The 26,568-nt window shown below is 54.9% G+C and overlaps 11 protein-coding genes across 11 annotated transcripts; 4 read left to right on the plus strand and 7 right to left on the minus strand.

Moving 5' to 3' along the window:
* Window positions 1-73: 73 nt before the first annotated feature.
* Window positions 74-796, minus strand: A1O7_05446 (uncharacterized protein; the record flags this gene model as incomplete). Its single annotated transcript, XM_007759456.1, has 2 exons — window positions 74-294; window positions 361-796. The coding sequence occupies 2 exons, from the start codon at window positions 794-796 to the stop codon at window positions 74-76; spliced, it is 657 nt and encodes a 218-aa protein (XP_007757646.1).
* Window positions 797-1,063: 267 nt separating this feature from the next.
* On the plus strand, window positions 1,064-4,743 carry A1O7_05447 (structural maintenance-chromosome 2; the record flags this gene model as incomplete). The annotated part of the gene is made up of 3 exons (XM_007759457.1): window positions 1,064-1,092; window positions 1,148-4,402; window positions 4,476-4,743. The coding sequence occupies 3 exons, from the start codon at window positions 1,064-1,066 to the stop codon at window positions 4,741-4,743; spliced, it is 3,552 nt and encodes a 1,183-aa protein (XP_007757647.1).
* A 261-nt stretch (window positions 4,744-5,004) lies between these two features.
* Window positions 5,005-5,949, minus strand: A1O7_05448 (triosephosphate isomerase; the record flags this gene model as incomplete). The annotated part of the gene is made up of 1 exon (XM_007759458.1): window positions 5,005-5,949. One exon carries the CDS (start codon window positions 5,947-5,949, stop codon window positions 5,005-5,007), a length of 945 nt encoding a protein of 314 aa, XP_007757648.1.
* Window positions 5,950-6,705: 756 nt separating this feature from the next.
* On the plus strand, window positions 6,706-7,206 carry A1O7_05449 (ribose 5-phosphate isomerase B; the record flags this gene model as incomplete). The annotated part of the gene is made up of 1 exon (XM_007759459.1): window positions 6,706-7,206. The coding sequence occupies one exon, from the start codon at window positions 6,706-6,708 to the stop codon at window positions 7,204-7,206; it is 501 nt and encodes a 166-aa protein (XP_007757649.1).
* A 525-nt stretch (window positions 7,207-7,731) lies between these two features.
* Window positions 7,732-9,726, minus strand: A1O7_05450 (uncharacterized protein; the record flags this gene model as incomplete). Its single annotated transcript, XM_007759460.1, has 1 exon — window positions 7,732-9,726. One exon carries the CDS (start codon window positions 9,724-9,726, stop codon window positions 7,732-7,734), a length of 1,995 nt encoding a protein of 664 aa, XP_007757650.1.
* Window positions 9,727-10,008: 282 nt separating this feature from the next.
* On the minus strand, window positions 10,009-12,066 carry A1O7_05451 (uncharacterized protein; the record flags this gene model as incomplete). The annotated part of the gene is made up of 1 exon (XM_007759461.1): window positions 10,009-12,066. One exon carries the CDS (start codon window positions 12,064-12,066, stop codon window positions 10,009-10,011), a length of 2,058 nt encoding a protein of 685 aa, XP_007757651.1.
* Window positions 12,067-16,240: 4,174 nt separating this feature from the next.
* A1O7_05452 (uncharacterized protein) lies at window positions 16,241-17,800 on the plus strand (the record flags this gene model as incomplete). Its single annotated transcript, XM_007759462.1, has 1 exon — window positions 16,241-17,800. One exon carries the CDS (start codon window positions 16,241-16,243, stop codon window positions 17,798-17,800), a length of 1,560 nt encoding a protein of 519 aa, XP_007757652.1.
* Window positions 17,801-18,544: 744 nt separating this feature from the next.
* A1O7_05453 (uncharacterized protein) lies at window positions 18,545-19,501 on the minus strand (the record flags this gene model as incomplete). The annotated part of the gene is made up of 2 exons (XM_007759463.1): window positions 18,545-19,433; window positions 19,479-19,501. 2 exons carry the CDS (start codon window positions 19,499-19,501, stop codon window positions 18,545-18,547), a joined length of 912 nt encoding a protein of 303 aa, XP_007757653.1.
* A 350-nt stretch (window positions 19,502-19,851) lies between these two features.
* Window positions 19,852-20,574, minus strand: A1O7_05454 (uncharacterized protein; the record flags this gene model as incomplete). The annotated part of the gene is made up of 1 exon (XM_007759464.1): window positions 19,852-20,574. One exon carries the CDS (start codon window positions 20,572-20,574, stop codon window positions 19,852-19,854), a length of 723 nt encoding a protein of 240 aa, XP_007757654.1.
* A 277-nt stretch (window positions 20,575-20,851) lies between these two features.
* Window positions 20,852-22,430, plus strand: A1O7_05455 (MFS transporter, SHS family, lactate transporter; the record flags this gene model as incomplete). Its single annotated transcript, XM_007759465.1, has 2 exons — window positions 20,852-21,052; window positions 21,111-22,430. 2 exons carry the CDS (start codon window positions 20,852-20,854, stop codon window positions 22,428-22,430), a joined length of 1,521 nt encoding a protein of 506 aa, XP_007757655.1.
* A 1,237-nt stretch (window positions 22,431-23,667) lies between these two features.
* On the minus strand, window positions 23,668-26,415 carry A1O7_05456 (uncharacterized protein; the record flags this gene model as incomplete). Its single annotated transcript, XM_007759466.1, has 1 exon — window positions 23,668-26,415. One exon carries the CDS (start codon window positions 26,413-26,415, stop codon window positions 23,668-23,670), a length of 2,748 nt encoding a protein of 915 aa, XP_007757656.1.
* Window positions 26,416-26,568: the final 153 nt, after the last annotated feature.

Consider the following 26,568-nt stretch of genomic DNA (forward strand, 5'->3'; position numbering starts at 1 on the left):
ATGGCCGAGGAGGTTTAAGCATTACCTCCAGGGCCGGGAGACTCATATCGGCGAGTGAAAGGGGTTGGATTCATCATTGGATTTTCCCTAGCACAATGTGCAGACCAGAAGAGGAAGGGAAACTCACGACATTGATTCTCTCTTGATGTTCCACATCACCAAAACCTGCCCTGAGGCGTGTACGTTCTTTATCTCGCGTAAGGCTCCGATTCAGCTCCTTTACGCATACCCAGTAGAGTTTGTGGAGGTCGTCAAAGGATTTCAGGGACAGTTCCTTGTACTCCCACGGGCGACCTGCATTGACACCAGCGAGTTAGTCGCGGCGTTCGATTTCCGTTCTCACGTGTCAGTCGGACTTACCGTGGCTGGACTCCTGCTCTGGATCCAGCAGTGCCTGCTTGCTCTGATCGAAGAATCCCCAGAGGCCGTGGTCCTGCGACTCAACATACTCTGGATTCGTGCCCCGATGATCTCTCGCCACGGGTACCGGCAATGGGTAGTTCCATAGTCCGCGCGTGCTTCTCGGTCCTGTCCGGCGGATTGCGCTCACGCCTCTCTTCTTGTTGCGGTCGATCTTGGGCCGTGCCTTCAAAGCCCAATTCGGTTTCCCTGATGTTGCGGCTTTAATGCCAGCTTGCTTCCTTGTCGCCGAAGCACGTTGGTTCGGGGTTGAGGTCGAGAACTGTGCTGTTGCGGATAATGAAATGGGGAATGGGCGAGCGAAGGCGGGAGCCAGGAAGAGAGGAACACTGGTCGAATGCGACGGGGTGAGGAAAGGTCTAGCGAGCGACGCCATGATGGAAGCCGGTACGCCAGCGAGAATGAGTCACTGACAATGTGAACCTTGAGTTGGCTGTGGCTGTGAGTCACTGGTGAATTGAGAGTGAAGCTCGACTGAGACTCCGCATGAAATGCGCGCCAAGCACGTGCCGAGCTTTCCCCTTTTGGGAATCTTTCGCTTTAGCCTTATCCGGAAATAGTCAACAGTGCGACAGATGGAACAATTGCACTTGCACTTTCGAAACTGCAATGACCGCATGGGTGCCATTGACTAACAAGCAGTATGAAGATCATAGAACTGGTCATTGATGGGTGAGTTGTTAAATGATTCTCCAAGATGCTGCCGTCAACTAACAAAAACGTGCAGCTTCAAGTCTTACAGCCAGAGAACGGTCATCTCTGGTTGGGACAGGACCTTCAACGCCGTGACTGGCCTCAACGGCTCCGGGAAGTCCAACATTCTCGACTCAATATGTTTCGTATTAGGCATCACCAACATGTCGACCGTCCGAGCGCAGAACCTCCAAGACCTCATATACAAGCGCGGTCAAGCGGGCGTGACCAAGGCGAGCGTCACGATCGTGTTTGACAATAGTGACAAGAGCACGAGTCCGATCGGCTTTGAAGAGTATGCGCAAATCAGTGTGACGCGACAGATTGTCATGGGCGGAACTAGCAAGTACCTCATCAACGGACATCGCGCTCAGCAGACGACAGTGCAGAATCTGTTCCAGAGCGTCGGATTGAACATCAACAACCCGAACTTCATCATCATGCAGGGTCGAATCACGAAAGTGCTGAACATGAAGGCCGCCGAGATTTTGGCTATGATCGAAGAAGCCGCCGGAACGCGCATGTTTGAGGATAGAAAAGAGAAGGCAGTCAAGACCATGGCGAAGAAGGAGATGAAAGTGGTGGAGATAGAAGGCTTACTGCGCGAAGAAATCGAACCGAAACTCGACAAACTGAGAGGCGAGAAGCGGGCGTGGTTGGACTACCAGAAAACACAAAGCGAGCTTGAAAGATTAACTCGAGTGGTTGTCGCGGCAGACTATGTACGAGCTGGCGAGAAGATGAAGAACGCGTCACAAGAGCACGAAGCTAAACGAGCAAAAGTGACCCACCTCGAGGAGAATGCTGTCAAACTCAGGCGCGAAATCGAAAACCTGGACGAAGATTCTCAGCGCGTACGAGCTGTTCGGGAGAAGGAAATGCGCAAAGGAGGCCGATTCCAAGCAATAGAAGCTCAAGTGAAAGAGTTGAGCCACGAACTGGTCCGACTTGCAACGGTGCTTGACCTGAAGCAATCCAGCGTTGCTGAAGAAGAACAGAAGAAGAAAGAGGTCACCAAAACTGTCAAAAGCCTGGAGAAGCAAGTCAGCGATAAGAAGGCTGGTCTGGAGAAGTTGCAGTCACAATGGAACAGTGCAAAAGCTGAACATGATTCTCAAAATTCGGAAGTCGAGAAGAAAGAAGAGCTGCTATCGACGTTGCAGACTGGAGTTGCTTCCCGTGAAGGACAAGAAAGCGGCTACCAAGGTCAACTGCAGGAAGCTCGGGCGAGACTCACTGCGACCTCAACGGAGCAAGAACAAGCAAAGCTGAAGATCTCTCACCTGGAAAAGCGCATCAAGGAAGAGGAACCACGAGCAAAAAAGGCGCGAGAACAAAACGCCGATCTCCTGAAGGACCTGGAGGTACTCCGCAAGGACGCACAGAAGCTGGAGAACAACCTGCAAAGATTGGGCTTTGAGCCTGGCAGAGAGCAGAAGATGCGAGAGCACGAGGTCACCCTTCAGAAGAGTATCCGTGAGCTGTCGCGACAAGCCGACGAATTGAAGCGAAAAGTGGCCAACGTCGACTTCCACTTCAGCGACCCTTCACCCAACTTCGATCGGACAAGAGTCAAAGGTTTGGTTGCCCAGCTATTCACCCTGGACAAGGACAAGTCGATGGCTGGCACTGCGTTGGAAATTTGCGCAGGTGGCCGGCTGTATAATGTGGTCGTGGACACGGCTGAGACTGGCACACAGCTTCTCCAGAATGGAAAGCTCAAGAAGCGAGTCACCATCATTCCTCTGAACAAGATATCCGCCTTTAGAGCGTCAGCAGAGAAGGTTGGAGCAGCACAACGAATAGCACCGGGCAAAGTCGACCTCGCGCTGTCCTTGATTGGATACGAAGACGAGGTTTCTGCCGCCATGGACTACGTCTTTGGCACCACGCTGATCTGCCAGGATGCCGAAACAGCCAAGAAAGTGACTTTTGACCAGGCAGTCAGGCTGAAGAGCGTTACACTTGAAGGCGATGTATATGACCCTTCCGGGACGCTGTCCGGCGGCAGCTCGCCAAACTCGAGTGGGGTACTCGTGATTCTTCAGAAGCTGAATGAAGTGACGAAAGAGCTGCAAAAACACCAGTCAGAGCTTCAACAGCTGCACGAGACGATGAGACAGGAGCGAGCGAAGCTGGCTGATATCAAGTCAGTCAAGCAGGAGCTCGATCTGAAGACTCACGAAATTAAGCTGGCAGAGGAGCAGATCTCGGGCAACTCTTCATCATCCATCATCCAGGCGATAGAGGAAATGAAGGCGACAATTGTCCACCTCAGGCAAGACATGGCCGATGCGAAAACGCGAGAAGTCGAAGCATCCAAGGACGTCAAGCGGATCGAGAAAGACATGGAAGACTTCAGCAAGAACAAAGGCAGCAAACTGAAAGAGCTGGAGAAGTCGATAGCCGAGTTGAAGAAGTCGCTGACGAAGACCTCCGGTGCCATCAAATCACTCCAGAAGGAATTGCAGGACGCTAAGATCGACTGCGAGCAAGCAGAGGGTGATCTGAACGCCGCGGTCGAGCAGCTTGCAGAGGTCAACGCCACGATCGAGACACAAAAGGCAGAACTTGAGACCTTGCGCCAAGAAGAAGCCAGCGTCAAAAGCAACCACGACATGGCCCAGGGTGAACTCGTCGACGAGCAAGCGAAACTAACGGGCTTTGACGACGAGTTGCGCGAACTGGAACAAGCCAAATCCAAAAAGTCGAAACAGATCGCCGAAGAAGCGCTCGAGGCACAGAAATTGGGCCACGCCGTGGACAAGGCACAGAGGGACGCACAAGCCGCAGCGCAGCTTGTCGCGGCGCTGGAAAGGGAGCACGACTGGATCGAGGACAACAAGGATCAATTCGGCCGGGCGGGCAGCCCCTACGACTTCCACGGCAAGAACCTCGCGGAAAGCCGCGCGACTCTCAAGAACGTGACGGAGCGATTCCAAGGCATGAAGAAGAAAATCAACCCGAAGGTGATGCCCATGATCGATAGTGTCGAGAAGAAAGAGGCCTCTCTCAAGAACATGCTGCGCACGGTGATCCGCGACAAGAAAAAGATCGAGGAGACAATCAGCACGTTGGACGAGTACAAGAAGGAGGCGCTGATCAAGACGTGGCGCACGGTCACCGAGGACTTTGGCAACATCTTCTCCGATCTGCTGCCCGGGAACAACACGGCCAAGCTGGTGCCGCTGGACGACAATCTCGAGCGCATCCAGGAAGGGCTGGAGGTCAAGGTCTGCCTGGGGAAGGTGTGGAAGCAGAGTCTGGCCGAGTTGAGCGGTGGGCAAAGGTATGTTTGTTTTCTGCTGCTCCGTCTGGCTGATGTGCCGTGCTAATTGGTTACCCCCCTGTCTCACTCACAGATCGCTCATTGCTCTATCCCTCATTCTCGCCCTGCTCCAGTTCAAGCCGGCGCCCATGTACATTCTGGACGAAGTCGACGCGGCGCTTGACCTGTCGCATACCCAGAACATTGGCCGCATCATAAAGACGAGATTCCAAGGGTCGCAGTTCATTGTCGTCAGTTTGAAGGACGGCATGTTTCAGAATGCCAACCGTGTGTTCCGGACGAGGTTTAGTGAAGGCACGAGTGTCGTGTCTGTGATGACGCCCGGGGAGATCAAGGGGTGATGATCTCGGGGAGTGCCTGTGTTGTATAGTATATGGCGTTTCCATGAATTGTACGTCTCCCAGCTTGGATGAGTTTACGACTGGATGACACGGGTGTCTGTTGAAGTTGGCGACGGCGTTTTGGAAGGTGGTGTGGCAAGTCTGTTGTTCATAGCGGTGGTATCGCGTCGTTGATAGCTGGCATGCGTGCTCCATGCATAGTGCTGCCCCAATCTTCCCACCTTTGAGACTTCCAATCACATCCTTTCTCGTCTGCGGAGCTCAACTCTCGCCCAAACTCTCGACAACCTCCTCCACAACGGCCCTCACGCCCTGTATCTCATGCGCAAACCGTCCCAGGAACAACCCGTCAACCCACCTCCCCAGCCCATTCCCTCCATTCGCCTTCCCACTCCACAGCCCCGGCCCCGCACTCCCACCATACACAACCTTCACCCCGCCCGTCCTCTCGCCGCCCCTAAGCGGGACAGCCGACCTGGCGACCTCCCTTATCGCCTGCACGACGGGCCCGACGTAATCCACCCCCGCCGGCTCGGCCGCCCCGATCGCCCAGACCGGCTCGTACGCGAAAATCACGGGCGCGTCCTCTGGCACGGCCCCCAGTACGGCCAAGATCTGCGGCCGTAGCTGGGCCATCGCCTTGCCCACGCTGGCGCTGAGCGGGCCGCGCAGATCAGGCTGCTCCACCTCGCCTATACACACCAGCGGGACCATGGACAGGTCGGCCACGGTGCGGGCCTTTTCGGCCGCACTGTCGTCGTTTTCGCCCAGGTAGCGGCGCCGTTCGGCGTGGTTGAGCTCGACGACGCGCACGCCGAGCGATTTCAGTGCCGGGGGCACGATTTCGCCCGTGTAAGCGCCGTAGGAGGGCGAGGGGTAGGCGTTTTGGGCGCCGAGGGTGATGGGCCACGCGAGCGGCTCGGAGTCCGCGTGGGCAGTGGTGGCATCATCGTCGGGATTTGATACTGGCGAGGGGTATCGGGATCCCAGGATTTGAGAACACGGGTAGATGGTCAGGAAGTCGGGGATGAAGACGAAGTGGATTTGCGAGCGGTGTTGCTCGAGCAGAGGTAGGATGTTGTTTGCTGGGTCGAGCAGTGAGTGGAGGTATGTGATTGTTCGGGAGGGGGAGAAGTAGGCTTTTGTTGACGTGAGGATCAGTTTGGAAGGGAGGGATGGGTATTTGGTTTGTGTCTGTGAGGACATTGCGTGGACGCGGCGGGAGTACAGAGGTGGGTTGTGTCACAATACAGTGTCTCGCGGAGTCCGGCGTGGAGTTGCGATGGTTCGGAAATTGGCTTGACTTCAGACTTTCGATTTCGATATACGAGACGAATACGGGGTAGAGTACCTCGTACAATGAGTACGGAGTATGTCTCATCGCACTGCTTCAGTCCTTGCCGAACAATCCCCGCACAAAAGAAGGTTAGCACGTGGCCAGGTGCCAGGCTCGCGAGGCAGGTGCACTCCACCCCTTGGCCCCACGTTGTCCGCGCTGCAATTTAGCCGCCCGGGTGTCCTGAAACGGCAATCCCGCTGTAGCTCGCAGAATTGGACATGCAGTGCTCCGTAAATGACGCCACATGCAAAGGGAGGGGAGGGGGTGAGAGGCGAGAGGTGGGAGGCGAGCAGGACAGACCCTTCCTTTCCCATCGGCATCTGAACGGCCAGCACGCCGTCGGCCACGACAAGAGAGACAGATCCACTAGATATTTGATCTCATTCAACAAAAATATGATTTGATGATATTTTGATTTCTGAGCTGCACTCGCCATACCTATAATTGCCTGCCCATAGTCACCGAATATACTGCAATCACCCAGCTCTACGAAACAACGTCCCACTATCCCCCAGAGCCCTGGCCTTGAGCACTGAGGTTCGACCACTGTACAGTCTCACATACGCATAGATACACACGTACCCTCTTCCATCAATCCCACCACTCCTCAGACCACCACAACAATGACCTCCACCACCAACGGCACCAACAAAACCCCCCTCCGCATCGTCGTCGGCAGCGACAACGCAGGACACACCTACAAAGCCGCGCTCAAGGACGTCCTTTCCAAACACGCAGGGGTCACCCAAGTCCTGGACGTGGGCGTGGTCGACGCCGACGACGCCACAGCATACCCGCACCTCGCCGTGGACGCCTGCAAGAAAATCAAGGCCGGAGAAGCCGACCGCGCGTTACTCATCTGCGGCACCGGCCTGGGGGTGGCCATCTCGGCGAACAAAGTCGAGGGGATCCGCGCCGTGACGGCGCACGATCCGTACAGTGTCGAGCGGGCCGTGCTGTCGAATAATGCGCAGGTGCTGTGTTTCGGGCAGCGCGTGATCGGGCTGGAGTTGGCCAAGAAGTTGGTGGATGAGTGGGTGGAGTTGCGGTTTGATGAGCAGAGCCCGAGTGCTGAGAAGGTGGCGCATATTTCCAAGTATGAGGAGAAGTTTGGGGAGTTGTGAGCCTGCGGGGCGTAGCGGAGCGGGTATACCTATGCATGGGCGAGATATCAAAGGGAAAACAAAACGTGGGATGATACTGTCTGGTCCGCGTTGACGCAGGAAGCGAGATATGGGTCGGACCCGTCTTGACGAGGCGTGCAGGATCCAGGAAACGGGTTCATGTTGTCGCGTTGACGAGGTGGTGAAGGCGAGCAAGATATCGGTCGTTGTTATCGGCGCTAACGTGGCATCTGCACGACAAGTCCGGGGGATAGGGAATTTTCAAGGCTGTTTCATCAAACCTGTCCCGAGGCCATCCTCTCGTCTCGTGGCAGGCTGTCCGGCCGTCGCCAGCGCTTCACCTATGCTGTCTATGGGAATCCTTTCATTGTACTCCTTGACAACATGGACTCGATGCGTTCTTCCCAGTCATCCAACCACAAACGCTCCTATTTCCAATTCATCCCAAGGAGTACCAACGATTCCTCGTGACAGCTCGTTTACTACTATCCTTCATCACTTGCCATGACCGCTGGCACACTACCATCACGATGCCTTGCCCTTCGTCCCCTCATAAACACCGATCCCGTGCATCCAACACCCCCTGAATTGTGACCCCCGTCGCTTCACGACCCGCCAATACCTTGGATGCCTGGGACACAATGGACTGCTTGGCAAATGCTCCGGAATGGTCAAGTCGAACATCTCAGGCTCCACCTCCTTCCCTTCGTACATGATCCTGGTCCGATTCCTCGATAGAACAGCCGGTGAGTTCAATCGCCGGCACCCTTCTTTGGCGCTCTGTATGTCATCTTGCTTGGTCTCGTTCCCCAGCAGATCGATCTCGGCCAGTTTGACGTCAGCCCACTCACTAGTGAGGATGCGCTTGTTCTTGGTTCTGGATCTCTCGAGTTTGGGTCTCGCCTCTGGTATCGGCTTGTTTCCTTCCAAATCCCCAGACACGCTGTCGAGACTGCCACTGCCGGTGTTTGGTGCGTCTTCCACGACAATTTCAGGGGCTTGGAAGCTACTAGCTCGTCTCGGCGCGTTGTAGTCGAAGAAAAACCCTTTCCAGCGGCCGTCTACACCTTCTTCGGGCAGGGGTGGCGTGTGTATGCGACGCGCCTCGCTCGGTAGGTAATTCGTGCCTCCTCTGATACTGATATCAACCTTCAGAAACTCCTCCGTGTCTGCGCTCCGACTTCGTTTGATCTTGTATGTGGCTCTTTCGTCCGGGGTATTTGTGGGCATGGTACCCATGCGGAGGTATCTCTGACTCGAAGTATATGACTGGACGTCTGAGCAGTGGTTGCCACTGCCACTGTTATGGATGTTGCTGTTGTGGTCCAGTGATGACGTGACTCCATGTCCATTGCGTTGGCCCTTCTTCGCTTTCTGCGGGACCGATTTGTCTGAGAAGGTTTTCCAGGTCAAAGGCCGGGCAATCTGCGGCGGGAAGAGCGTGGCTGGTGCTGCCGTTTTGATTTCCTGCAAAGTCGCACTCACGCGTTGCAGGACGTCTGAGGTGTAATTCCGCTTGAGCTGGGAGGGATGATCTGGCAATTGGGTGGTTCTTCTTGTGGAAGACGGTTGGGGTCTCTGCGTCACAGCTGGTGAGTTCGAGCGTTTGGTCAAACTGACACGGTGCAGGAGCTGCAACGGAGCTGAGAAGATATGTCTAGGATTGATTGAGCTTCTGCGAGATGTTGACTGACGTCGATGATGGTAGGTAGATCGATGCTTCTGGTCTGAAGGCTGGGGTTCTTCGCTGATCGCTGATTGTGAGGGCTGAATCCCTTGGGTTATCTCTGGCGGCTTTCCAGACTCTGTGAATTCTGTCTCGACCTTTATCGAACTGGCTTTGGTCATCTTTGTGACAGCAGCACTTTTCGATGGTGGTGGTCTCAACGGAGCCTGATCTGTACGGACAACAATGATATTGCCATCTCTTGTAACACTCTCAGATAGGGTCGACGATCGTCGTTGGGCGATCTCGTTTGCGGCATTCCATTTTTCCACTCTGGAGGCCAACGAAGACGACGTTCCTCGGAGCTGGCTGACTTTCGGTTGGCGTGGAGCATATCTGAGATTGTGATTCGGCGAAGGGGATCGCACCGCTGCAGAGCCGCGTCCAGAAGAGTCAGATGTCTGCACGGAGGCACGACGGGGAGACTGCTCGATGGACCGACCCGGCGTGATCTTCGCCGAAGATGTCTCTTGAGATGGTGGCGAACTACGGCCTGGTGAGGTCAGGGTCTCGAGGGACTTGGTCTGTGCGATGATGTGGCCATGGATCCTCTTGTGTAGGGCCTCATATTCAGAATGAAAGCGGAAGTGAGGACGTCGGACAGGGAGCAGCTGGGGCTGAGAGCCAGGGCTGATGTCGGGTGGCGAGGCATGTGACCGGGTCGCAGGGGAGCCATCACGTTTGGGTAAGATGTCGAAATAAGAAGTGACTCCTTTGCCGAAGGATGCTGTGTCCTCGCTTGGTGCGGTCTCGATGATATACAGAGGGGCGGATGCGCTCGGTGAATGTGCCATAGCTGAAGCTAACCCTTGACCCCGGTAGATCGATCCTGGTGTGGTGCTTCCTAGCAGATACAAGGCTCGGCCTGCCTGCTATGTCTACAAGAAAGACGGTATGTCATATTATGTGACTCCGGCCAGGCAGTAACACAATGTGGAAGCGAATGTGAAGGTGTGATGAATACTGAGATCGAAGCAGTAAAGGCGCAGCGGATACCGTGCTGCCTTCAAGGCAAGTGCACTTCACTTCACCGTTGGTGGGCAGGTACGCATGCACAGCCAAGTGAAGCCCCCGACCTAGTCGTCGTCCAATGTCATCTTCTTGATATCCTCCTCCACCGAGAGTAAGCCAAGTGCCCAGTGAACTCGAGTGGAGCTTGATCGGTCAATGAGGCTGCGGTCATGATTGACGAATTCGGATTCGTGTTGATCAGCAGCGACATCTGAATGCTGTCCGCTCTGAGGCGATGAGGTGTCTGATCGAAGTGAGATGCCGCTCACCCGAGAGTCCAAGTTCCGAATATCTCGCCGTCGTTCATACGGAGGTCCCCTTCCGGCTTGCGCCATGCGTTCCCACGCAGTCTCACACCCTGCGGCGATAGCTCCAGACGTACGCCATCCGCATCGCCGTTCGACGTCCTTAAGCTTGCTGATTGTCCACCCGCGCTGTGCCGCGTCGGTATACTGGACCCCAGCAAAGAGCAGGAAGAAGGTACTCTCCATCAACGCACCGGCAAAGCTGGGATCGAGAGCACCAGTCTGGCCATAGTGCTGCGTTGCGTAGAGCCCGGCGCATATCTTGCCCACCTTCTGCGCGTAGTCGTGGGTGAGGTGTGCGGTTACACCCGCAGCCACCATCGCGGCCGGCGGCATCTCAGGGTGTAATCGTTGGAGTGAGATACGCGCCATATAGTAGCACGCCCACACGCAAGCAATCGCCGCATTTTTGTACACCAGTGCTGGCCCGAACGGTGAAGAGATGCGGTTTGAGCTGTCGTTTAGCGCTTCAAAATCCGGACCCAGTGATTGCGCGAAGAGATCAAACGCCTTCGTGATTTCCTCGTATTCGGCCATGGCTCTTGCAGTGTCATCCTCGAGATTCGTGGGCGGGCTGGATTCCTTGTGCTCGCGCACGACGGCAAAGGCGGGATCCTTGATGCTTGCATCCATCGATTGAAAAGCCGAATCCAGCTCTGGAGGCTCCGCTGGTGGTGGCATCATCCCTAGCATGGGTGGACTTGCGCCTTGCTTGGGTCCTGGCACTATTCCACCGGGTGCGCTTGGTTTGCTTTGCCTGGCCCTACCCTCATTCGCACTCGGAGGAGTGGATCTTGTTCCATCCTGAGCTCCTGCCGGTGTGGCGGAAGCAGGAGCCCGGCCAGCGAGCGAGCCTGAAGATGACTTGGAGGAGCCCGGACCACCATGGCCACCGGGTGGCATGGGCGGCCTCTGCGATCCAAACAGCCATGGTGGCGGTCTCCATTGTCCACCTTGAGCAGCTACCGCTTTCTGCTTCCGCCTTCGATCTTTGCCTCCAAAATCACACAGACGTGCCATAACAAGCAGCAAGTGATCGAATGTGGCATATGGGGCATCGGCGCGTCCGAATTGACCTCTGGGCGGACAGTACATCCAGTTTTCGAGAGCCATTAGTGGTGGATCACCAGAGACCATGCTCTGGAAGACGTCCTGCTTGCAATACCACCATCTCAAACTCATCTTCGTCTTCAGTTCTTCCACATCTTTCTCACTGAGAGTTGATGAAGTCGCGCGTAGGCTAAAGTTCGGTTGATATTGATGGTCATAGTCCACGCGAACGCCTAGCAGCCGAGAAATCAGTGCTTGGTCGACCTCCCAGTCAGCATCATCGAGGAGGGCAAGCGGGATGCCCGCCACGCGAGCGTAATTCTCCTCCGTCAAGGCAAATTGAGCTGTCCACTGGCTCAGTCTCGCCTTCGCACCGTGGCGCATTCGCCTTGCAGTACGGGTTAAGCCAGCATAGTCATGCTCCAACACCAGCCTGGCAGCGCCTGATAAGTGAAGATTCCAGCGCGAGTGATCACCCGCCACAACTTCGTAATACCCAAGAAGCATAACTGTCGCGAGGGTCGGAGTTTCGTGGCGTCGTTGAGGGAGCCCCAACAGCCTCCCGACTCGACGGACGGCGTAGGTAAAATGCTTGATCGCAGGATTCTCGGAGGTGTTGTTCAACTTTGCAAGATGCAACGCTCCGAGAGCCAGCATTGCGTGTGCAAGTGCTGCATGGCCCAACGCTAGAGCAGGGATCGTGAAATTCCAGAGTGTCCTGGCTGGCGCAGCGATCGGACTAAAATGGTGTCTCTCGAATATGGACATGGTGTTGCTGGTTATTTCGACAAAATGGCAGAATATTTGCTCGTTTCTCTCGTCTCGAAGCGGTGACTTAGTTATTGGTAGCCCATATGTTGCAACCGCCTTATACTCGGTTCGACGTGGAATATATAGTTTTGCAGCTTTGAAATCGGCTTGCCCGGATCGACCCAGTATGTCCGTGAGATTGTTTGCGGCGTCATGATATGATAGATCTGTGTCTTCCATGTCCACGTCAAATGGGTCGTCGGGGTCTTCATACTCCTCTTCATGATGATAGAATCCGGCTGCAGCTCCCGTGGCTAGGCCGGAGGCTATAACAGGAGCATATCTTGGATGTTGTAGGCCACCATGCGCACCATACTGTCCACTCGCAGATTCTATGAAGAGCTTAGCACACATAGGTACCAGTGAATGTCGTAATATTTGGCCACATACCCTCTACAAGAATAGGTGGTATGCCGTATGGTTGTGACAACGAAGCCGATCTTTGCTGAAGCTGTGCAGTGCTCGCATGCTCTACTGGATAGAAATGGCTGCTGGAAGACAATGCCGATGTTGGCGTCTGAGTTGTGGCTGATTGAGGGTATCCGCCAGGATACATGGGCTGACCGGGCATTTGCGGATCAAAAGGAAAGAAAGATTGAGCGTCCTCAGCCAAGTTGCCCGAAAGATCGAGAGCCGGTGCATATTGCCCCAATGAATTGAACCCCTCCAGGCCGGGCCGGTTCAGGAGTGGTTGACGGGCCTGCCACCGCTGGTTGCCGTGGTCTTGTGCTCTACCCGGAGGGTGAGGGGTGTTTGGTGGCAGATGAGACATAGCATGATAAATGGCACTGAATGGCAATTGATGGTATGGAGAAGGACCATCAGCCTGAGGGAAAACATTGTGCGATCCCGCGTATGGTTGCTCGGACTGCCAGCGTAGATTTATCGTAGGGGTCGTCTCTTGTTCTTGAAGAGAGAGCTGATCGCCGCTATTCGAATCTTTACGTCCTTTGTTGTAGACGAGTGGTGAGACATAGCCGGCACAATCGCGCTTCGATTTGACACAATTCCTGCAAAACTAACCGGGGTCAGAGGAGATGCGCCGTGAACCTGTGGTAAGGCGTCATGTGATGCTTACTGGCTTTTCCTCTCCGCACTTGATCCTGTACAAGCTTGTTAGATCAAGGTGACATTTGTGCAAAGTCGATGACTACTCCGTCGGGGTTTGACGACTCTCTGGCACCCAGGGAGGGACTTACCGTCGCTTGCGGCACGCTGGCAGGAGAATATATCAGCATCTCATGCCAAAAGAGTGATCAGAATAAACGACGTCGACGTGCAGACTTACTCAGACAGCCAGTTTTGGTGCGCCTCTTTGCGGCTTGTTTGCGTGTGGCGTCGGGTACCGCCGCCGGTGCAGACTCATCTTCTGATTTGATGCTCGGGTCTTTGACATCGACAGATTCCTCGTCCTCTCGTTTGGGCGACATTGGGCATGGATATGCTGAACTTTGGTCGCTGTTGTCGATTTCTCAAGCGATGCGGACGAGTTGAAAGTCGCAAAGCCGAAATCGGTCTTGACGGCTTGATAAGAGGATACGGGTTGCACCAGGATTGCTAGCCAATTTGTTTGGCCTGGAAGATCCCGAGGGACAGGATAGGAACTGTGGGGAGATCCTCCTGGCCGCAGGTAGTGATGGCTGAGCTAAGTGTGGAAGCCGGCATTATGTTCCACATCTACTGCTATAGCGGGTGATTTCTGTTCGAAAGAGAAAGCGCCGGCCTTACTCATATCCAACGTCGGATGTGGTTGAGGCAGAGGGCGCAAAGCGTAGTGGACCCGGAAAATTTTGCCCCAGGATACAGAGTTCTGCCGATGTGGGTGGCTTCTCCAGCACAACGTCGACGGCGTCGGACTGTTAGGAGCTCAAAGTACCGGTATCACCCTTTTCGCAGTCGCACATGCAGAGTGACAGCCAAGTCTCAACTGATTGGCCAGTTCGTTATTGAAGACAGAAGGCCCTCAAGGCTGGTACCACAGGCACTCGGGGAACGAATCCCTGTAGGCCGCAGCAGATGTAGTGCTGTACGGAGTATTGATTTTAGTGACAGCAAGTCTACTGTAAGAGCAGGCCTAGGTACGCCGCAGGAAGCAGTACTAGTCACTGGTTACAGATGGGATGCAAGGATGCGTCAACAGCAAATCCAAGCTTCACACCTAATCGGGAATGCCTAATACGAATAACAAACCAAGTGCAGAGGGGCTTAAGAGGGGCCTGTAAGGCTGAGTCCGTGTCAAGGCATCAGCAGATTCGCTTTAGCCCCTCTATTCCATAGCAGGACATTGTGGAGACGGTTTGGAGCATGAGAATTGCTGGGTTGACATGGGCGTACGAGTTACTTGGCTTGTTTCCCAATCTGGGGTGCGCTTTCTTGAACCAACGTCGAGCTAGTCTTTCGGGGACAAGGTGAATGACCGGTCGTTGGCGGGATTGTCCAGCTGAAGGCGGCACTCTGGCGGGTGTGTTGATCTTGGTCCATCCTGCCATCCATTACTCCGGTACGAGTACCTCCTACCTCGTACAAAGTGATACGAGTTCGTAGTCGATCTCGTCAGCTTGGTCAGGGTACTGTGTAACGTGCGTCTTGCATCATTCTTTTGTGGGTACCTCGATCGCCTGGCTGGAGATTGCCGTCTTGGTATCGCTCAACGTCAAGATTGGCGTCGAATGTTACAGTGCGCCAGGCCAGGTCACATTGAAACCTCGCACTGTGTACCTCGTAGACATGCAACGACCGAAGATCGATGGCAGTTGTCGCCCAGCTATGACAGCGATCCACCCCTGTTCGTTAACCGTTAGCTTCGATCATCTACGGGCATGGCCACATCTTGACAGGCGACAGGATTGAATAGTCCTGCATGCCCGATAACTCATCAAGCTATGCTCACAGCATTGGCTCCACTTACACGCAAAGGACGGTCTTCCTGCGCTAAAGCATGGACGGGGAAACTATTGAAGTTTTGGGCTTGCGGCCTAATGGTCTGGGATTTATCGTGTGACGCAACTTCAGCAACAGACTGCATGAGATGAGTGGTGTGACAGCGGTGTCCCCAGTTCGCCTTTGGTGGCACTAGGCCGGGTTTATTGAGTGGACGTTCTCACGTTGAAACATATGTCCCTTTCAGGACGAAATGATCGTGTCAATCGAAGATCTGCTGCCAGATGCAGAATTGAGGCTGCAAAGACGTTGGGATGCCCGCCGACGGCGTCTGGTCCCCGAGGTCGCCGCGTTGAAACCGGAAACTCAAAGAGATGGCAGATGAGCTTGATTCGAGCCCAAGAGTTAAGAGGGGTATTACCTGAAGCGTCGATAGAGGATCCTATATTTGCAACTCGTATCTGCTGGTCCCGTAGCGGAGGTAGCGAGAGTGCAAGATTGGCGCATCATTCGCCGTCTGCAAAGCTATTGTCTGGATGGGATTAGTGACTGCTGCACAATCCGGTTGGCTACCAGGACAGTTGATATCTCCGTGGATCCGGGGCGGATCTCGCAAGCCGCGAGGCTTCTTCAGCCCAGATGCGTGGCTGGTAGCATGGAGTTGCTTCTGACTGCATAGCTGGAGACACAACCGTACAGTCAAGGAGGAGTGACCGAAAGACCGTGGTGTGCTGAGCTGAGATGTACAGGATGTATCACTGTTGGCTCATCTCTATCATCAGAAGCCCGTTAGGCCTTGAGCGCGGACACGTTCAGTGCTGCCTGTGTCGTTAGCTGCAAACCTGATCGCCGTGGCTTCGGGGCGTCAAAGTCTCCCCCACGTTTACGCCTAGGCGGTGGTTAGGCTTGGACCTCTGAGCACGGTTCCGGAGTTAGCGCCACCAGAGCCCAATCACAACCGAACGACGCAGCCTCCAGAACGCCCCCGTGGCCCCGCCCCTGCTGCTGCAACAGCTGCGGCTTTCTTGCGTCCCCGAAAACCCGCCACGAAAATTTCACGAGTCATGCCATGCACTGCATCGCACCTCGCAGCACCTGGCCCCAGGCGTTGCTTCTGTGAAGACAAAACTGAAGTCTGCCCTGCGTTATCTACGTGCAAATCTGGCCCTGGCTCCATCTGAGACCTGCATGGCCCTTACTGGAATCTAATGCCAGGCTGAGACTGTAATCCCTTTCCGCGGAGACCTCAACCATGTTTTCTGTTCCAGGTTGGTCGCTCGATTCGACTTCACTCGTTCAGGAAAAGCCTACATCCAAAAGCCACGCTCAGGTATCTCCCGGGACCTCGAGTGCCACCTCGAACAAGAGGAAGCGTGCCCTTGCCCATAGCGACCAGGCGTCCAAAGTCTCAGGGAGTGAGCTCGAGAGACTATGGAACGAGCAGGCCGACACCAACCTTGCAAGATCAAAGCCAAAGAAAGCGCAGGGAGGGGAGACCAACCACAAGAGGCAGGAGGCAGGGAAGCAGGACGTCCAGCGATTGAAGCAAGACAAGAGCGGCGGTGACGAGGCCGCAGCAACAGAGAGGAAAAAGCGCATCAAGAACAACGACAAGCACAGGCAGAATCAAAGGGACATTTCCAGTTCCAAACAACAGTCGGCGCAGAAGAAAGAAGACCGGACATCGAAAGAAACTCAGCCACGACTGAGCAATGGCAATGCCGGAACCACCTCTTCCACACGGGACGAGGTTCTCAAGACCCTGCCACCAGCACCCCCGCCGCTCACGAAGTTGACAGCACTACAGGCCAAAATGCGCAGCAAACTCACATCAGCGCGGTTCCGTCACTTGAATGAGACGCTCTACACGACCTCCTCGGCAGCAGCCTTCGACCTCTTTACAAGCTCACCGGACTTATTCGCCGAGTACCACGCCGGCTTCTCCCAACAGGTCAAGGACTCCTGGCCCGTCAATCCGGTGGAAAAGTACGTAGCCTCCGTTAGGCACCGCGGACGATTACAAACCTCCGATAAAGACACGAAACAGCGTCCTTTACGAGAAACACCGCTTCCTCGCCGCCCCAAGACCTCCCTCTGCACAATTGCCGACCTAGGCTGCGGCGACGCCCCTCTTGCTCGCGGCTGTCAATCGGTGATAAAATCTCACAAGCTCAGGTTTCACAATTTCGACCTGCACGCGCCAAGCACTTTGGTCACGAAAGCCGACATATCGAGTTTACCTCTCCGCGACGGCGAGGTGGATATAGCAGTCTTTTGTCTCAGCTTGATGGGCACGAATTGGATCAGCTTTGTGGAAGAGGCATGGCGAATACTCAGGGGTGACGGGAGGGGAGAGTGCTGGGTCAGTGAAGTGAAGAGCCGGTTCGGCAGGGTAGGCCGACGGAAGGGCGAAGCGGTTGACAATAGCGTGGGTAAGAGGAGGAAGCAGCAGAAGCCGAATAGGAAGGGGGTTGACGACGAAGATGCTGCTCTTGGGGAGGAGATTTATGCCGAGGATGCCACTGAAAATGCTGGCCATGAGACCGACATCTCGGCCTTTGTGAAAGTCTTCACGCGCCGCGGCTTCCAGTTGCGCGATGATAGCGTGGACAAGTCGAACAAGATGTTCGTGAGCATGGCTTTCACAAAGTCCGGGATTCCCACGGCCGGGAAACACAAGGGTCTGAAATGGACTGGAAGAGAGTATCAAACGGTCGAGCAGGGCAGGACCAAGAAGGGCGGTCCTGAAGAAGAGGTGACACCACAAGAAGAAGCAAAGGTGTTGAAACCTTGTGTTTACAAGACGAGGTGACCGTGACCAGTATGAAGGCATCTTCCCTTCTGTGCCAATCAACGGGTTTCACCATCTGAGAGACGAGATACAGAACTAGGTAGGTACGAAAGGGTAGGCCCTCTTCTTAGCCTTGTTAACAACCACCCGTCTCGCGACCTTCGTCCATTCTGGGTACACTATCAGTTGATGACGGGTCCATGTGGGCGTCTCCCACGAGGGAGGCACAACTTTGCATGGATCTCCTAACTCCGCGGGAGGCCACAAGCGTACCTACCTATCAAAGGTATAGTTACAGGCGTGAGAGGGTATCGTGGCGTGAAGGCTGACCATGGCTGCATGGTTATTGTGCGGTGGAGAGTGGGGCATCCCGCCTCACATCTCTTGGCGCCATCGCCGCGTATGCGGCTCGTACGCAACTTTCACTTCGCTCTCATCGCCGCCTCAATTTTCACTCTGCCAAATTTCCGAGAGTCATCTCTTGTGAGTCAGGAGCACGCTCACGATACAATATGGGCACCGTCCGTCTGCTATGGATTTCCTTGACTTACCATCCAACTTAGTATGCGCTACTAATGCCCTGGTTCGGCAGTCGCCCTTGCCGATGGAGAAGCTATTTGGGTTTTCGTAGGGATTAAAAATCACGCTGGGTGCACCAAGTCCACCTAGGTACACGGCGACACGCACCATTCGACGAATATCCACCTGAAGTCGCTCTGGTGGCTTTCACAGTCGGTCTTTGACTCCTGTGGCCACTCCCACTGCTCAAAAGTTACCACGACGCTCTTCATAATGTGTTGGCTTGTTGATTGTTGGCGTGTCTTTCCCAACCCAATCGGCCGTCCAGTCAATCATGCGGGCAAGAGACACGACAGGGTAGCCGTATAAGCGTTGAGCGGCGAGCGTGCTGTTGTACCATCCATACTCTGATTCCGTCCCTTCAAAGATCGGGGTCTTGCCGAAACGACGGCTGAACTCATGTGCCGCCATCCGCACGCTCATATGCTCTGCTCCGCCAACATCGAGTGGACTGGTTGGTGCTGTGACGTGGGCCAGCGCCCCGAGTATCTGTGCGTTGCTGTCTGCCTGCCAGATAACTGATGCATACGCCGTCTCGACCGGTATAGGAGTCTCGGTTTTCACCCACCGAGCGATGTCATGGAGGACACCATACCGCATATCGATGGCATAATGGCGTCGAATAATTCGGCCTGGGGTGTTATGGCGCCGTGAGAAATAAGAGAACATACGCTTCCTGCCGACACAGCTCATGGCGTAGTCGCCGGCAGGGCTTGGCTGGACACTTTCGTCCCATCCGCCGCCGCTTATTGGAGCGAAAGAGTAGAGGCACAACGTCGAGAAGACGACCATGCGCGAAGCTTTGAAGCGTTCAGCCACCACGGCGGGTACATGAGTGTTCATTGCCCATGCAAAACTAAGATCCTCATCAACACGAAACTTCTTGCCAGCGATGTACACAATGTTAGCGACGTCAAGCAAAGAGGCAACAGCATCTCTGTTCAGGAGATCACAGGTGATGGTTTCCAGGCCCCAGCTCTCGAGACGTTCGCGAGGACTTGCTTCTGAAATCTTGCTACTCTTATGTCTCGCTTCGATGGTGTCGCACGTTTCGCCATACGAGCGATTGTTGGGCCTACTTTACCGCCAATCCCAAGAAACATGAATTGCCCATCCACACCCTGGAGCAGTTTTGGAAGCCATATCGGTGGCCGCGACAAGGGTTCCTCAACTGCTCCCTCAGACTCAATCGTGTCGGGCAGGTTATGTGCTTCGAGATACTCTGCCATGCTTTCTTGCGGACATCGCGAAGGAGCGGGAAGACGCGGCTAGGTGGCGAGGCTTGAGGACTGTGTCGCCTATCGGTGGGACACTTACATACGAATGGAAGAGAGTCTTTGCGGTTCTTAGGGCGGCATCTGCATGCAAAGATGAGTTTGGTTCTGTCTGAGGCTTTCCAATCGATTTGCCAAAGACCGGGCAGTCTCGAATGCCCGCCAATACTGGAGTCAAATACCCATCGAGCCTCTCTGCACTATTTTCAAGGGTGCCGATCAATCAGATTCCTCGATGAGGACGAGATATGCCTGCTTTCCAGGACCGCCACCGTGGACGTTTTGTTCCGAGGTGCCCGTGTCTCCTATCGCAACGTGGGCCTTGTACAGTCCGACGCGTTCGACGTTGTCCGCTTCTGAGGCTGCTTGCACCCAAGACCGAGCGTAAATGGCTTCTGTGTCTTCGTCAGGCAGATCGAAGCGCAGCGACGTGATGTACGGAGCAGCGAACTTCCTTGAGCGGCCAACAGCAGTCAGTCTCGAGAAGATGCCTCGGGTTGGGTTCCGAAAATGCGTCAGAGCCTCGCGGGTCCACGGCGTCGGTTTGTTGAGAGCAGCCATATATGCTTCTGACGAAAGGACCGATGTGGAGTGTGTATCATAGAACATCAAGAAGTGCGACCTGTCGTCAAGCGCGCGGTATCTTCGACCTTCGACGAAGCCAGGGATGGAAAGCCGCTCCGGCATATGCTCACAGTTGTGCCATCTTTGGTACTTCAGCACGTATTCGGCGTCGATGTCGGCCCAGAAGGCCATCGTGCCAGTGCACTCGTCCTTATCGGTGTCGGTTGCAACCATGGCAGCGAATCTTGTGACGATACCACCTGTTCCCCACGACGCGGCAAGCTTGGATGAGGCCTTTAGTGCTGCTCGGAACGCCTCCACAATCGACGACAAAGCAGCCAGGTTGACGGACTCAAGCTCGGCTGGACGCCTTGACATTCTGTGAGTCTTCCCATTCTATCTAGCGTCGGAAGGGAAAGGAAATCCTCCAATTTCTGAAACAGTGCAGATGCAGATGCAGATGCATTTCCTCCAGGATCCTCCTCACCCTCCTCCAACTCCCTCTCCACAGATGCCAGCAGTGCGCTTCCTGATATGGACGGGATCGACGTTGCTGATCCACTCTTTATGTACCAGTCTCCTTCCGTGCTACAGCACCAGGTTGGATGTAACGATACTCAACTATCTCAAATCCACAGTCTGACTGACAACCACCATGGTTTCCTTCGACGAGGAGAGGGTCGACGAGGCCTTCGTCGAACGCTCTATGAGCCTCCAGGACCAGGCCGACGTCGAAATGGGCACCTCAAAGTATCTATCAACACGTTTCTCGACGTTGAAGCCAACGTTAACAATCCCTCCCAACCCTATCAGGTTGCTCGGTCTCTTGACCCGCAAGAATTGGCTGTTCTTTGCGGTGAGTGGATGGTATAACGACCACAGTCAGTAAAGAGTAGCTGACTCTGGAGCGACAGGTTGCCATGGCAGGCTGGACCTGGGATGCATTCGACTTCTTCACCGTCAGCTTGACCGTTACGCAACTTGCGGCGGAGTTCGACAGGACCAACACAGACATCACGTGGGGCATCACCCTGGTGCTAATGGTGCGTTCTATTGGAGCAATCATCTTCGGCCTGGCCAGCGACCGCTACGGGCGGAAGTGGCCCTTTGTGATCGTCAACGCCATGTTCGTTGTCATCGAACTTGGCACCGGCTTCTGTCAGACGTTCCGGCAGTTTCTGGCTTGTCGTGCCCTGTTTGGCATCGCCATGGGTGGTCTATACGGCAACGTCGTCGCCACAGCCCTGGAAGATTGTCCGCTTGCGGCGCGAGGGATCGTGTCCGGCATCCTCCAGATGGGATACATTTTGGGGTATCTGCTCGCGACGGTCTTCGCACGCGCCCTTGTGGACACGACTTCACACGGCTGGCGCCCACTGTTCTGGTTCGGTGCCTGTCCGCCCGTCCTGATCATCGCCTTCAGACTTACCTTGCCGGAAACGGACACGTACCTTAACCGTGAGAGGGTACGCAACGCAAGTAGTAAAGCCACCATGTCGACTTTTGCGCGCGAGCTCAAACTCGCATTCACCAACCACTGGCTTCTCCTCGTGTACATGGTTCTGCTCCTCGCGGGACTGAACTTTCAGACGCACGGCACGCAGGATCTGTACCCACTCATGCTCAAGAGCCAGTACGGCTTCTCGGCCGACGACGTGACCATCACCAACGTGGTCGCCAACCTAGGCGGCTTCGCTGGCGGCGTCACCTGCGGCTGGATTTCTGATATTTTGGGGCGCCGCGCCACCTTGATCGTCACGTTCCTCGTCTCAGCGGCCCTGCTGTACCCGTATACTTTTGTCTCCTCGAGGGCCACAGCCGCAGCGGGCTTTTTCGAGCAGTTCTTCATCGAGGGCGCCATGGGCGTTGTGCCCATCCATTTGCTGGAGTTGTCGCCCGGGTCCTTGCGGACTTTCTCCATCGGCACGGCGTTCCAGCTGGGGAACCTCGTCTCGTCCGCGAGTTCCACCATCGAGGCCACCCTCGGCGAGCGGTTCCCCTTGGAACCCACACAGGCGGGCGTGGCACGCTATCACTACGGCAAGGTGATTTGCATCTTCACGGCGTGCTGTCTGCTGTACAATGTCCTTGTTGTGCTGATTGGGCCGGAGAAGAAGGGCGTCAGCCTCAACGTCGAGGATGACGGCGACATGAAGCAGGCGGTCGGGCAGGACGTCCAGGTTGATGAGGTTTTGGAGAAGTCGAAAATGCAGGCGGGCGTTGAAAGTAAGTGAGCCGGCCAGTTAGCCAACCTGCCAGCCAGCCTGCAAAGCGTCGGTCTCCTTGAACAATTAAGCAAGCGGTCCCGTGGGTTCTATGGGTGTTTTCCGGCCTTGCCACCTAGTGCACTTGATGTGTCGAATGCAAAAGATTAATCCGAAGTCATGCTCACCCCGTAGATTCCCCCTTTTCTTCATCCGCACGCGCTCAGTCTACGTGACGCTGTTCTCTACCTCCGGAGCCTAAGTCACACGCACGGGCACGGCGCGGTACATACGGAGTATACACCGGTATATACACATACAGGTACGCAAATATGCTTAGCACTACACGTAGCACGTACATCAAAAGGAGAGGCCGGTCGCTACAGTGACAGATCCCTCTACATATCTGCTAATTATAGTCTACCCATAACGTCGTCCAATAAAACACACCCTAATGATTTCTGCTACAAGTTGCAATAGGCGGCACTCACTCCTCTTGCCCACAGCATCGATCCTTGACCAACCAGTTTATAACGCCTCCCCATGCGCGCCTAACAGTACAGAGATAGCGGTATTGGCTGTGCGAACCGGCAAGCGACCACATAGTATGCATGTTTCAATAGACCACTTCATGGGTAAACGCCATAGGAGAGACAAGGAGAGCCGCACTGATTGGGAGGGAATATCATCTCGTCGGCATGACTGGCAGGCCTTTGATGATCGCAGCAAGCAGCGCGGACGCGACATTTTCCGGGGCATAAAATCCACTTTGCATGACTCAGGTGGCGAAAGACAGACAGACAGACAGGTAGACAGACAAGAAAGACGCAGCGAAATACGACCGTGTGGTAGTAAGAATTGGAACTCATAACAGAACGACCAACGGTACACATCGAGAGACTACCGTACGGTCGGAAGAAAATCCACCGTGTAGGTAGGCATGGGTATCATTGTCATTGCGTGGTTTTCCACTCTTTCCCGGCTAGAAGTACGCCACACCATCACGGTGCTTCTTCGAGTGTTTGTTGGTTGATTCATCGATTGACTGAATACAGACTTACTGCGTACTAGCCAGGAGTCTGTGCAAAGGCCGCACTAGCATTGGTGCCAAAAAAGCACACCAGGCGGCACCTGCCACCACATTTCCCACGTCCGATCCATCCAGTACATTCCATGCCAATCCCGAGTTCATTTTTCATAAAGGTCGTAAGGAATATCCCAGTGGCAAGGTTGCAAACTACGGCGTCTCTCTGGCCGTTGGCAACAATCAAAGAAACAAGTCATCCCGCTTCTGCACCTCCGCATTCGTCAATCTCCCGCACAGGCTGAGCAACGACACGGTCTCCGTCGTGGCGAACCAATTGAGCGCATCGATCAGGATCTTTAAATGTCTGTTGAAATGCTCCTCGTATTTGCGGATCGACTCTTCGATCCTCTTCATGCGCGCTGAATCCGTCGGCGTGGGGACAGGCGTCGTCGCGCCTCCTTTAGGCCCTGCTGCCTTCAATTGAATGCTCGTGTCGGCCTCGTAGATGGACTTTGTGACGTGCTCGACGTAGGACGCAAACATGCCGCAACCCGTCATGAGCTTCGTGTGTAGCCGGAGGAGTTTGGCCTGTGTGAGGCCTAGGTCTTTCATACATGAATCCAGCATGTCGACGTGGTTTTGCATCAGTTCGTCGACTGTCGGTTTGGCTTTTGGGTTGAGTCCGGCGGGTCTGCTCATCTCTTCCGCGGAGTCGTCTCGCTCGGCGTCGTCCACCTTTTTCATCAGCTTCTGCCAGTTCGGCTCGAGGACTTCCGCTGTGGCGAAGAACAGCATTTGCTGGACAAAGACGAGCATCCTGGACCGGAGGGTCCATACGCGCCGCTTCCAGAGCTCGAATTTCTTGTCGGAGGATTTGTGGATCCAGGCTTTCTCTTTGGTGTGCGTGGACCAGCATCCCACCAGCTGAGTCTCGAGGTGCCGAAGCGCGAGGGTGTACCGGAAGATGAGCTGGTAGCGTTTCACCGTCTTGCGACTGATGATCAGGGATAAGGGGAAGGGCACTTGATAGTCGAGCTCTAGTGCGTCGAATCCGATGATGTCCTTTCCCTCCTCCTCCTTTTTCTTCTCTTCCTTTAGTCTCTCGGTTGCGGAGATCTGTGAAGCCGCAGGCGTTTTGTACTGGTCGATCACCGAATCCGGGTTGTCCTGGTCCATGCCCTGCACGTTGACAACCTTGATCAACCACTGCGTCAGTCCGACAGAGTTCATTTCCACCTTCACGTCCTCTTTGAATGGGTCAGCCACTGCGATGCTCCCTGGTTGGTGAAGCACGAGATCCAGCAACGACTGCAGCTTGCCAACATTGACGTCTCGGTGCTTTTTCCGCAGCTCGGAATCACTGAGTTCGAGGAAATAAAGAAAGAACTCGGCCCGGTCTAGGAAGAAGTAGTGTTTCAGTGACCTCAACCGACTCCGAAGAGAGTTCTTCGTCAGGAGCAGATGTAGCAGCTCCTTGTTGGCGAATGAGTATGCGTTGTTGACATTGTCAAGGAATCGTGGGTCGTCGAATGTGGCCGGAGTGTCGACGATCTTGCTGCTGATGTTCACACCACCACATTCGCGCACCACGTTCAGGTACTTTCCCGCCAAGAGGACTTTCTCTCGCATCGCGTCCAGTTGTGGCGGTACTTCTTTCTCTCTGATGTAATATCGCTTCTCCCAGTACTCATCGGTATAGTCCTCATCAAGTCGTTCGCGCTTGATACTGGCACGTTCACCAACGAGAAATTCCGAGTGCGGATCGTTGATACCTCCATGGTGAAGCCACTCGTTGAGCATGACCATGTAAGGCCTGCTCGACTCCCGGAGAAGCATCTCCAGGATTGATCTGGCAGCGGGATCGCCTGAGAACGTGGACAGTCGGGTGGTCAGCAACCCCAGAACATTACCGCCAATGCATCGTTTCTTGGCCAGACTGCCTGGTAGCAGATCCCCACCTTCCTTGAGCCTCTCGATGATGTTGTCCGCGTCGAAGTCGTCGATGGAATCGTCAATGTCTTCTTCGAGGAGGGAGTTCTTCTTCAAGAGTTCTTGGGCCAACGAATACAACTGAGCCAGACACTGCGCGGTGGGGATGACGGCGATATGCATCTGATGCAATGTGAACTTCGGATCTGTCAGTACCTTCATCTCCAGCTGAGCAATTAAGATCAAGTAGTCCTTGAGTAGCTTCCGGATTGCTGCACAGAGGGCGTGATTGACCGAACCAAATTCTTCGCGACTCTGCACCTCGATAAAGGCTTCGATCGCGCAATGATGTGTGGCCATGGAAAGCATCGACGTAGTAAGATCTCGCAAGCTCGGATCAAGGCCGGGAAGCGGGTGGAATGAAGGCCCATTGAGGCGGTGTTTTTCTTCCGCAGGGTCGTAGCTGTCCTGGAACCGCACGTACTGCCCTTCGAAGCCCATAAACACGTACAGTAGATCATCCAGAAGTGCATGTTCTTGTTCCTGCATGGACAAGTGATCAAGCGGCAGAGGGTCAAGGTCTGCAGGAGCATGGCGCGACAACGGCGGCACCGTCACTCTTACAGCAAGAGGTGCGGAAGAATGGGGGATGAGCGATACTGAAGGCGCCCATGGCGGGGAAGGCGTGCTGGCATCTTCCTCTGGCTGCTTAAGCACAGGACTGACCACGCTCCGCCTCGCGCCATGTCGGGCGGCAGTATTATTCGAGGGCTCCTTCTTTGGACTTCTCCTTGTGTATATTGCCTCGGTTGTCGTGATGGTCGACTTCTCCCTTCGTCTGGGTTCGAGACCACTGACTCGCTTCTCGGCGTTGGAGGCTCCATGTGCGCCATTCACCGAATCCGCAACGCCATCGGGCAGGACTGGAGAGCCGGCGTCGCGGGCGAATGGTCGCTCGTCTCTGGTGGCTCTGCTCGAGTTCACGCGCGTGGTGCCGTTCGAAAACTGTGTACTTCTCCGGTCAGTAGCAGAGGCGCTTCTGTAGTGGAGAGAGGTCATATTCGGTGGATGGTCATCATCGTCGCCTTCGTGGTGTGCTCATAATACTTGTTACAGTGTATGTGGTGGGGGGGCTGTTCGTCAGTGGCAGCGGAGCGCGTCGCGCTCTGCATTGACGAGGCTGAAAGCTTGGCCGCGGACGCAGACGCAAGG

Source organism: Cladophialophora yegresii (genome assembly GCF_000585515.1).
Source record: "Cladophialophora yegresii CBS 114405 chromosome Unknown aczIN-supercont1.4, whole genome shotgun sequence".
NCBI lineage: Eukaryota > Fungi > Ascomycota > Eurotiomycetes > Chaetothyriales > Herpotrichiellaceae > Cladophialophora > Cladophialophora yegresii.